The 11528-nt window shown below is 55.0% G+C and overlaps 1 protein-coding gene across 1 annotated transcript in view; it reads left to right on the top strand.

Annotated features, from left to right (window-relative positions):
• The first annotated feature begins 5387 nt into the window (after positions 1–5387).
• ARHGEF15 (Rho guanine nucleotide exchange factor 15) overlaps positions 5388–11528 on the top strand; it is a 10504-nt gene continuing 4363 nt past the window's right edge. Inside the window, 8 exon segments of the mRNA XM_015562589.1 lie at positions 5388–5489; positions 7668–8329; positions 8605–8937; positions 9181–9235; positions 10038–10472; positions 10589–10606; positions 10608–10724; positions 10850–10979. Of these exon segments, the coding sequence (XP_015418075.1) occupies positions 7717–8329; positions 8605–8937; positions 9181–9235; positions 10038–10472; positions 10589–10606; positions 10608–10724; positions 10850–10979 (1701 nt within the window). The 5' untranslated portion in view covers positions 5388–5489; positions 7668–7716.

Raw genomic sequence — 11528 nt, forward strand, 5'->3', positions numbered from 1 at the left:
TGCTAACTCTCCCTCTCCCTTCCTCTCTGTAAAAAATCAATAAAATATATTAAAAAATAATTTTAATACATTTTTATTGATTTTAGAGAGGAAGGGAGTGATAGAAACATCAGTAATGAGAGAGAATCTATTGGCTGCCTCCTGCATGCCCCACACTGGGGATTGAGCCTACAAACCAGGCATATGCCCTGACCAGGAATTGAACCATGACCTCCTGGTTCGTAGGTTGATGCTCAACCACTGAGCACACCAGCTGGGCCGTATGGCCTGTATTGGTTCCCAGAGTGGGACAGCTTCTCCTTACTGCCTATTCCTTATTTATCCCACATCATGTGCAGACCACCTACTGCTAATGGCTTTCTAGACAGGAAAGAGGGCCCAGGTGTTCCATGAAGGATTCTATTGAAATTCAAGGTCCTGGCCCTACCAACGGTCAGCTGTACTCAACGCTCCTCTCCCCTTGCAAGGGCTTGTTGCTGTTGTTGCTGTAAGTGACAGAAACCCAACTCATACTAGCTTACAAAAAGGGAATTTATTGACTTCCACTACTGAAAGGTACAAACACAGATGTGACTTTAGGCCAATGGGATCAGGGATTCAGATCCGTCTCTCTCAGCCTCTCGCCTTTGTTGGTTTTATTTTCAAGCCGCCTCATTGTTGGCCGCCAGCAGCTCCAAGTCTATATTCCATCAGTTTAGCACCCTCAGTGGGAAGAGTGTGTCATGGTTACGTATTGCTACATAATGAACCAACCCAAAACACAAACCATTTCATTGCTCCTGAGTTTGTGGATCAAGAATTTGGGCAGGGCTCAGTAGGACTGCTTCGCGTGGTGTTGGATGGGTGCTTGGCTAGGATCGGAGGATCCAAGATGTCCTTGCACACGTGTCTTAAGACCTCAGTCCTAATGATGGCTGGGCCATCCTGCTTCTCCAAGTGGCTTTTCTCTTCACATGGCCTCTCACCATTCAGTAGTCTAACCCACACTGCTGTACATGGTGGATAGCTTCAAAGAGAACAGAGTGGAAGCTGCCAGTTTTCTTAAGGCCGGGGCCCCACATAGGCAGTGTCACTTCTTTTGCATTTTCTTGATCAAAGAAAGTCACAGGGCCGGCCCAGATTGAACTGGAGGGGAAATAGATTCCGCCTCTTAATGGGAGGAGTGGTAAAGCCACATTGCAAAAGGGCATTTGTGTGGGAGGGATTGTTGCAGCCATCTCTGAAAATAACCCACCAGAGCCCTTCCTGGTTTGGCTCAGTGCAGAGAGCATAGGCCTGCGGGTTCGATTCCAGTCGAGGGCACATGCCCAGGTTGCAGGCTCCATCCCCAGCAAGGGGTGTGCAGGAGGCAGCCGATCAATGATTCTCTCGCATCATTGATGTTTCTATCTCTCTCTCCCTCTCCCTTCCTTTCTGAAGTCAATTATCTATAAACACACCAGGTGCTGGTACCGGAAGAGGGGAAATTGGGTATAAAACTGGTTAAAACAATTGCTATCCACTCCCCAACCCCTGCTCAGAAACCTTCAGTGCCCGTTCTGCCCTGTCAGGTTGCCTACAGTGTGGACTCTACTTGTTCCTCCAGCCTCATTCACACCCCGCTGTCTTTTATCTAAGCTTCCCTTTCACAGTTCTCCAGATAGGCCTGCTTTCTTCTTCAATGTGCCTGCCCTTGGGTGGTCTGCCGCAGTGGTCATGCCTTGCCCATCAGCATGTCCCAACTCTACCTGATTTTCAAGGAAAACTCTAAGAGAGCGACATAAGGAAGACTGGAAAAGGGTGAAGGCCACCTGAAGTGGAGGTAAAGAGATGAGAAAGAGCTGAGGACTCCTCCATTCTTCCAGAAAATCTTCAAGCACCATCAAAATCAATCCCAGTGACCCTTCTAGGGTTACTCTGTCTTATTTCAAATTGGAGACACGAAGATGTTCATTGCAGCATTAACTGTAACAGCAAAAACGAGAAGCCACCCAACTGTCCTGCAGTAGGGAGTGACTTGCAGTGATGAAGATTCTTTCACAGTCAGTGACAGAGCCAGCTCAAACTAGTCTAAGCACAAAAGTGAATTCAGTGGCTTAGGAACCGGGACAGCCAAGGGACTCAAATGAAGTCGGGCTCCCACCCTCTCTTGGCTCAGCTTCCTTTGGGTATGGGGCGCATTTTCTCCCACTATTGACTGGTTTCTCCTATTGTGAGGGCAGAGCGGCCCGGGCACAGATTGCTGCAGACTTACATTATTCCTGCTTTGTGACCTCGGAGGAAAGAGAAAGCTGCTCTTTCCCAAAGGCTCAGGGCAGGGGGCTGTGCTGGCGTGGGCAACTTGCTCATTCTGGGGCCAGTGTCTGTGGCCGGAGCAACGGGTACTGTGATTGACCAAACCTGGCCAGGTGGCCAGGAGGCGGCTGTTGTGGTTGGCTGTCCCACTAGAACCATATGGAGTTGGGTCGGGCATGGAGAGCCTCCTAGAAGACGTTTGCTGCTGTTACTAGGATGGCAACATCTAGCTCAGGGGTCCTCAAACTACGGCCCGCGGGCCACATGCAAATACAAATATTGTATTTGTTCCCGTTTTGTTTTTTTACTTCAAAATAAGATATGTGCAGGGTGCATAGGAATTTGTTCATGGTTTTTTTTTAAACTATAGTCCGGCCCTCCAACGGTCTGAGGGACAGTGAACTGGCCCCCTGTTTAAAAAGTTTGAGGCCCCCTGAAGCTGATGCAGGGTTACATTCCAGGAAAAGGTAGCAGCATTGGAGCTGGGTCTAATCTGCTCCCAACTGGCTTGCCTCCCATTCTAGAGCAACACTGGGCCTTGTGGAGACCTTCGTGATGGCTTCTCCTCCAGCTCTAATGAGAGGGACACTGACCACACCATCTCCTGCTTCAAACCTCAACAGTCTGCAGGCTGGCTGAGGCCAGGCTAGTCCCAGAGCAGAAATGACCTTGATCACCACTCGCCCACTGAGCATCAGCCTTCTCTGACCCTTAGGTCTTCGCGGGGCGGGCACAATGCAGTGGTGGCAGCAGCAATGACAACCCAGTGCCATCTACGGAGCTCAGTTTTGTTTTGGAATTGGATGGGGCACAGCTAAATAGATGGTGATTTGCACAGACTTGAGAAGTCATGGTTTTTATCTTTGTGGTTGCTTTGAGCAGTGGGCCCAATGGGAACTTTTTGCCAGGCGTGTTAGAATCTTCTCAGTGTAGCTCCAAGGAGCTTCTGTTCCTCAAAACATGCTGCCCTGACAGGTAAAAAGCCTCCAGGTGGGTCTGTCTGGGGAAAGAAGAAAATGAAATGAGCTCAGACCTGCCAGGGAGGGCAGGTAAAGGTCCAGGGCAGCCCAACCCATCTAATTCCTCTTCTGCGCACATTCCCGCTCAAGCTTGGGGTGGTTCACGTGGGACCAAGTGCCACTCATGCTCGTAGCTGACAATCACCACTTTTGGTTAATTATCTTAGTGTGTGTGTGTGTGTGTGTGTGTGTGATTGATTTATTGATTTATTTATTTTTAAAATATATTTTTATTGATTTCAGAGAGGAGGGGGAGGGAGAGATAGAAACACCAATGATGAGAGAGAATCATTGACTGGCTGCCTCCTGCAAGCTTCTCACTGGGGATGGAGCCTGCAACAGGACTCGAACAGGAATCAAACCGTTACCTTCTGGTTCATAGGTCAACGCTCAATCACTGAGCCACGCCAGTTGGGCCAGGTATCTTTTTCAATGATATTTCTGTAAGTAGCAAAACTAATAAAGATATTTCCATTTCAGTAAAAACAATACAAAACAGGATTTGTTTGGCTACACATGTGCATCTAGCTTTCTCGATAGGGTCTCAGGCACTTTTGGAGAGAGATTTACTTTCCTAGGAAACACAAAAGGATCTAGACCTAAAGGCTTGGAGGTTAGGTGCCTGGTCCTGGTGTGTGTGTGTGTGTGTGTGTGTGTGTGTGTGTGTGTGATGGGAAACTGGTGGAATCAACAGAATTATGGAAATGATCTGTACAGAAGGGGAGTCAGGGAAGGAGTAGACTGTGGGGTTCAATTTGGTTCAATTCATCAAATATTAAGCACTATTATAACCTGACCCTGTTCCAGAACTTTGGCGTGTATTAGTGAATAAAACAGATAAAGATTAGGAAGCTCAATTTCTAATGTAAAAGGCAATTAACTATATATGTGACAATTTAATAATAAACTACTAGTATATGGTATGTTATAATGAATGATAGCTATGCGGGGGAAGAGAGGTCCAAAATGTGGTGTGAGGTTGTGGGCTGCAACTGTAAAGAATGGGGCAGCAGGCCTCATTGAGAAAGTGAACTTTGAGCAATGAGTTAAAGGAGGTGATGGGCTGATTCGTCCATGTGGATGTCTTGGGAAGGAGGGTTCCATGCAGAAGACACAGCCCGTGCAAAGTCCCCGAGGCAGCAGGGTGCCGGAGAGGAGAGTTTATTTATTTATTTTTATTTAAAAAAAATATATTTTATTGATTTTTTACAGAGAGGAAGGGAGAGGGCTAGAGAGTTAGAAACATCAATGAGAGAGAAACATTGATCAGCTGCCTCCTGCACACCCGCTACTGGAAATGTGCCCGCAACCAAGGTATATGCCCCTGACCAGAATCGAACCTGGGACCCCTCAGTCCGCAGGCCGACGCTCTATCCACTGAGCCAAACTAGTCAGGGCATGGAGAGGAGAGTTTAGGTCGGAGGGAAAATAGTCCAGGGACTTGTTGGTCATTGTAAGGACTTTGGCTTTTACTCTGAAGAAAAAGAGGTTAAAACATGTTTTTTTCCAGCTTTCTGGCTTTCCTTCCCTGTGTCTTGTTGGTGTGTGTGTGTATGTGTGTGAAGGTCTGGCAAAGGCAGGCACCTGGGTGTGGGCAGAGGCACGGGCAGGTCACAACTGCCCTTCCCATCTTCCTCCCATTACCCTACTTCTCAGCCTGGGGTGTGGCTCACTCCACGCCCTCAGATGTTTTTATGACACACCCCCAGCCCTGGAACTCAGCTGCTCAAGCATAGAGCAAATTAGAGGTGAGAGAGACCCTACTCTTCGCCCCCACCCCGCCCCCGCCCCCGCCCCCAGGGGCACTGACTGCCAGCCAATCAAAGCCTCCCAGTGGGACAGAGGAAGTCAGAGGCTGGGACCAGAGAGACCGTGATGGAGAATGGCGAGCAGGCAGGGGGCCCAGCAAAGTCATATCCTCCTGAAAGAGACAGATCTCAGATCTTCCTCTCCACCTCCACCCTCACCCCCATCCCTTCTCCACACTCACACACATACACACACACACACTCACGCCTGACACAATGGCCGGGTGGGGCTGAGGAACTGGCTTCCTCTGCTGAGATCTCAATCTGGGCCCTCAGTTCCCGCCCCAGAAACCCAGGAACAGACACTCGGAGACCTGGCCCCGCACTCCTTGCTCCAAGGGGCAGGCAGGACAGGTTGAAAATAGAAACCACTTCCAAAAAGATAAAGGTAAATTCAGGGGGAGCTATTGCAGAGTTGGGGGGGCGGGGGAGGGGCCCCTTGGTGTGACACAGTGGGTCGGCTCACACCCGGGGAACAGGCTGGAAGCCATGGTGACAGGCAGCCGGGCGAGGTGTGGGAGAGGTGGTCAGGCAGGCCGCCAGGAGCACACGCACCATCCCTCAGCTGAGCCAGAGGTGTCAGCCCAGCCCCGTGCCACTTTCACCCCATCCTCACCCCACCCCTATTCACCTCCAGCCCGGGAGCCCCCCTCTGCACAGCAATGCCGACAGGACGTGCACATACAGAGTAGCCGGCGGTCCACACCCCGGTTTCAGCCTTTCCCCAGGCCCTGTGAACCTCAGAACCCCGGGACACGGGTCCATCACATCTTCCAGAGCCCCGGTGTGCGCATGTGGAGTGCGGTGTGGTTTGGGGGGGTGTCCGGTGGGAGGAGGATTTGATTCCTGTTTCCTGCTCCTACTCACTCGGCCCTAGGAGGTGACTGAGAGTGGAGAGGACTCGAGGGTGAGTGCTCGGGCCCCATACCTGGGTCCCTGTGAGAGGCTGTGTGGGGGGTGGGAGAGGAAGTGAACAGCAAACAAGGTACCTGAGAAGGGCGGGACCCCCGGGCGGGCAAAGCTGGGGAGGAGCGGGCCAGCCAGGGAGGCCACTGCCTGGGTCATGTTGATAAGGGGCTTCCTGCCAGGATACAGAGGCCATTGAGCGGCAAGGCTCACAGTCTGCGGCCCAGGCCCCCACCCTGCCTCACTCCTCAGGAACCCAATCTGGTGCTTGGGGCGGGGGTGGGGGGGCCTGACTCTCCTGCTGACTCCTGAGGGGAGTTGGGGCTCACCCCTGTCTCCCAGCCCTGACCCTGTGGTCCTCGCAGGATTATGGCCTCCTTCCCAGGGGGAGGAAGTGGAGCCCAGGTCCCCATGCTCTGGCCTCCTCACCACCCTCAGGCATCCCGGCAGGACCCAGGCTCCCCCTGGGGCCCCTTTCCCTGTGACCCGATGGCGGGATGGGGCGGGCAGGGGTAAGAGGACGGGGCAGGAGAGACCATGTCCGGGGCCTCCTGGTCTCTTGGGGTCAGAGGCTCCAGGAATCTTTACGGCAGGAAAAGGAGACTAAAAATAATCCGGAAAGGGAGAGTCCGGAGAGAGGAACTGGGAAATGGGGGGCGGAGGGCCGGCGGGAGCAGGGAAATAGTGATGCAGCCCCACCGCCAGCGCGGGCGTGCGTGTGCGCAGACACTCACACAGGGCGAACGTCCCCACAGACAGCACAGAGCACATCCACCCTCGAACCCTCTCCCACCACACTCCGTTCCCGGCATTCCACTCTCCCCCTGCATGCCACCCCTTCATATAGCACTGGGAACAGCACACACACACTTAAACTACACTCACAACCTTCGCACGCACACTCTATGGACACACACACACAACTCATCAAGCCGAGGCGGTGTGGCTAGACTGGCAAGCTCAATTCCCCTTCCCATCCCCTCCTCTTGTGCCCCCTCCCCTGCCTTGGGTCTCCGCTGGGGCACCCCCACCCTAGCCTCACTGTCTCCTCCATCCAGACTGTGGCTGCAGAAGCTACAGGCCAGAGAAAGAGAGGCTGGGGGCAGGGGGGGCGGGGGGGGCGGGGAGGAAAGGCTGCCTGGGAGGGGCGAGGTGAAGAGAGAAGACTGGGAATGAGCAGGGAGAGGAAGCACAGCCGCCTCCCCTCCTGGCGAACAAGCTCTGCTTAGAGCAGTGGTTCTCAACCTTCTGGCCCTTTAAATACAGTTCCTCATGTTGTGACCCAACCATAAAATTATTTCCGTTGCTATTTCATAACTGTCATGTTGCTACTGTGATGAATCGTCATGTAAATATCTGATATGCAGGATGGTCTCAGGCGACCCCTGTGAAAGGGTCGTTCGACCGCCAAAGTTGTGACCCAACCATAACATTATTTTCGTTGCTACTTCATAACTGTCATGTTGCCACTGTTATGAATCGTCATGTAAATATCTGATATGCAGGATGGTCTTAGGCGACCCCTGTGAAAGGGTCGTTCGACCGCCAAAGGGGTCGCGACCCACAGGTTGAGAACCGCTGCCTTGAGGCGTCGTCTACGCAGGGCAGGCCAGGGGGTGCCACTGAGGGTCTCTCTCTCTTCTCCCTCCCTCTTCCTCAGGGGATGACTCCAGCAGAGCCCCCCACTCCTTTGAAAAGCTCAAAGGAAGATGTCAGACCAGTCTCTTCCTATAGCAACACCCCCTACCCAGAAGCCCCCTCGGATCATCCGCCCGCGCCCCCCCTCTCGACCTCGGGCTGCCCAGTCCCCTGGGCCCCCCCACAACGGCTCTTCTCCTCAAGAACCTTCTGGCACCTCCAATGATGCGCCGACCCCAATGTGCTCCCCCATCTTCTGGGAACCCCCCGCCTCTTCCCTCAAGCCCCCTGCCCTGCTGCCCCCTTCCGCTTCTAAAACCAGCCTCGACTCTCAGGCCTCCCCAGACTCCCCTCCCAGCACCCCCAGTCCAGTGTCCCGGCGCTCCATCTCCCCAGAACCCGCACCCAGGTCTCCAGTGCCCCCACCCAAACCCTCCGGGTCACCCCGCACGCCTCTGCCCCTGCCGCACCCAGCCCCCCGGGGCCAAGCCCAGGATGGCCCTGCCTCTGCCCCAGGCACTGTGCGGAGACTGGCTGGCAAATTCGAGTGGGGGACTGAGGGCCGGGTCCAGGCTGCACAGGCTACGGAGCCGGCTCCCCAGGGGGGCGTGGATGTGAATGGGGAGAGAGAGGCTCTCCGGGGCAGCCTCAGGAGAAGGGGATCCCAGGAGAACGGCCCACCGGGTAAGCATTTCATGGGGCGAGGGGGGGCTCAATCCAGCTCCTCTTTTATTGTTTTCAATGGTTCAAGGCTGGGTCCTTTCAGGGGCTACCTTTTAAACACTGGATTTTACGTTTGGAAGATCTGATTTCCATATTTCTGGGAGTTTGAAGAGAGTCCGTGTTGAAGAGTAGATGCCTGGGGCTGGGCCATGTTCAGCTGCCGGGCAGGTTAAGGGGAAGCACCCTGGGCAGCGTGGGCCAAGGGTCTTTTCCTTAGGACACCTCGTCTCCCACAGATGCTGCCCAGGCCTGTCCGCCCTGCTGCCCTTGTGTCTGCCACGTAGCCCGGCCTGGCCTGGAGCTCCGGTGGGTCCTTGTGGGGGGCTATGAGGATGGTCCCAAGGCCCTCTGCCGAGCGTCCCCACTGCGGGCCTCCCGCTCCCGCCCCAACCCTCCCAGCATCAGTCACCCCTCAGTGGTCCTCACGTCTTACCGCTCCACTGCTGAGCGCAAACTCCTGCCACCTCTCAAACCCCCAAAACCAACTCGGGTCAGGCAGGACCCCACCATCTCAGGGGACTCCCCACAGCCAGATCTCCGTCCGCCCTCTGAAGATGGAAGCCAAACAGGTACAGGGCCTGGGAGAGTGGGTCCTTTGGCTGGGAGGGGAAGGGGTGGAGGGGTAGCGGTCTACAGATGAACAAACTACAACCCCCAATAGGTCCTGAGTTTGTTTTGTTTCTCCGCCAGCGGCAGCTCCAGGGCTGATGGGAGTTGTAGTTTTTATGGTGACAGTCTCTGCTGGGGCAGGAGTCGGGAGTCGGGTGGGGATTCTGGGGATTTATTCTCTTCACTCTGGGCTCTCTCTCTAGGGAACAGTCCAGATGAAGCCCCTCAGAATGATGCTCCAGCAACCATGGAGGGCAGGTACCAACAACCCTCCCCGCCTTACTCCTACCTGAGGGCAGACTCTGCAGGTCCTGCTAAGTCCCCCCTCCACAAAGGTGGAGTGAAGGCGGCCTGGGGCTCTAGAGACAAGCAATCCCAGCGCTGTCCCCTATCAGCTCTGTGACCTTCTGTAAGTCACTTAACCTTTCCGGGTCTCAGGCTCCTCATCTGTGAAATGGGGGTAAGCATACCAACCACTTCATCGACTATAACATTGGTGAAGAACCGGTCCCTAGTAAGTGCTCCATTTTAGTTCCCCACCTTATGCCTCTATTGTCATTATCTCTTCAGTGTCGTCTGGGCTAGTTAATGATCTTAGATTCCCCATCACTATCAGAGTTCACCTGAGCCCATTCATTCATTCAACAAGCATTTACTGGTGTTTGCTCTCCTGGGGTTTTAGCTTGGGGGAATGGGTATGTGGTAACCAGAACAGGAGGGACAGAGCTGCGGGCGGGCGAAGGGGAGGTGTGAGTTTGGGTTTATCATGCTGAGTCTCACGGAGCCACAGAGAGGACATTTCAGATGGTGGTTGCTATGTGCGAGGGCTGGAAAGGTAAAGACCTGGAAGTCTCTGGTACACAGCATTGAGATAACGGGCGGAGATGGAGCCCGCTGAGTCGGGGCCTCCCATACAACAGGCACATAACAATATCTGGGGTTTGGTCTGGGGAGCCGCTAGGGTCCCTGCACACAACCTTACACTATCATGTGGCTAGCGCCCCTGGAGGTGTGCAGCAGGGTTGGCTCTGGGGGACTCCATCCCTTCTTCTCTCCACAGGGATGAGGGCCTGAAGGAGCTGAAGGAGCAGAACTGGGAGGTGCCCCTGCAGGATGGTGAGGCCTCTGGGCTTGGGGGTCCCTGCAGTGACCCTCAGGCTGGGAGAAGGGCTCTGGAAAATTAAAGACGTATGGGTATGAATGAGGTACACTGCAGTGCTGGGCTGGTGTGGTAACGGCTCTAGGACTTGGTAAGCACCCCGGGCAGGAGGGTGGCTGGGTCCACGGCAGGCTGGGAACTGAGCTTTCCACGTCCCCCTGCCCTTCCTGCGCAGAGCCTGTTCGAGGTGGTGACCTCCGAGGCCTCCTACCTGCGCTCCCTGCAGCTGCTGACCGACACCTTCGTGCTGAGCCAGGCGCTCCGGGACACGCTCACCCCCCGCGACCACCACACCCTCTTCTCCAACGTGCAGAGGGTCCAGGAAGTCAGCGAGTGGTCAGTGGGGTGCTGCCCTCTCAGCCAACGGAGCGCCCCTTAACTTGCAGCCTGTCCCAGGGCCCCTGGCTCTCTGCCTCCCTTCGCCGACGGCTCCCCCCCTCTGCCCCCTGCAGGTTTCTCGAGGCGTTGCTGACCCCACATCAACGACCTTTGCGACGTGGTGCATGCCCACGCTGTGGGCCCTTTCTCCGTGTACGTGGATTACGTGCGCAACCAGCAGTACCAGGAGGAGACCTACAGCCGCCTGATGTGAGCTCCAGGGCAGGGGCCAGGTCACACCTGTGGGAGCCCGGGGTGCAGGGGGGCGTCCAGGCCCGGGCAGGCGGGGGACCGGGCCTCCAGGCCCACTCCAGCGGCCTGGGCTGCTTCTGCAGGGACACGAACGTGCGCTTCTCCGCGGAGCTGCGCCGGCTGCAGAGCCTCCCCAAGTGTGAGCGGCTCCCGTTGCCGTCCTTCCTGCTGCTGCCCTTCCAGCGCATCACGCGGCTCCGCATGCTGCTGCAGGTACCGTGGGGCCGGGGCCTCTCCTGCCCCGCCATCGCCATCTCCCACCCCGCCGTGAACACAGGGCTTCCCTAAATCAGACCCCATCGGGGCCTCTCAGTCCAGGACCCGCCAGACTCTGCCTGGAGCTACTCAAATGTCTCAGGGAGCAGGCTGGGTGCAGGCAATGAACCTCTGGCTAGAGGCAGGAGTTCTCGAACTGGCTGGTTGACCTTGGGCAAGTCCCTGTCTCTCTCTGGGTCTCAGAGGGAATGTGGTGGCCACCTCAGCTGTACCTCTCACTGCATACCTCCCCAGTGGGGTGATATCACGCCCAGGGAGGCAAAATTGATTCTTTGGGAGGTAAAAAATATCCTAAATATTCCAATGGTTGTGGTACTTCAAAGGGCCCTGCTACATAAAAGATGAACAGCATAGCTGTGGTATGAAATTTCTAAAAAGGCTCCTGAGCTGGGTGATACTGAATTTAAAAATAAAAGGTTGAGCCGAGACCGGTTTGGCTCAGTGGATAGAGCGTCGGCCTGCAAATTGAAAGGTCCCGGGTTCGAT

Source organism: Myotis davidii, unplaced genomic scaffold (assembly GCF_000327345.1).
Source record: "Myotis davidii unplaced genomic scaffold, ASM32734v1 scaffold37, whole genome shotgun sequence".
NCBI classification, from domain to species: Eukaryota; Metazoa; Chordata; class Mammalia; order Chiroptera; family Vespertilionidae; genus Myotis; species Myotis davidii.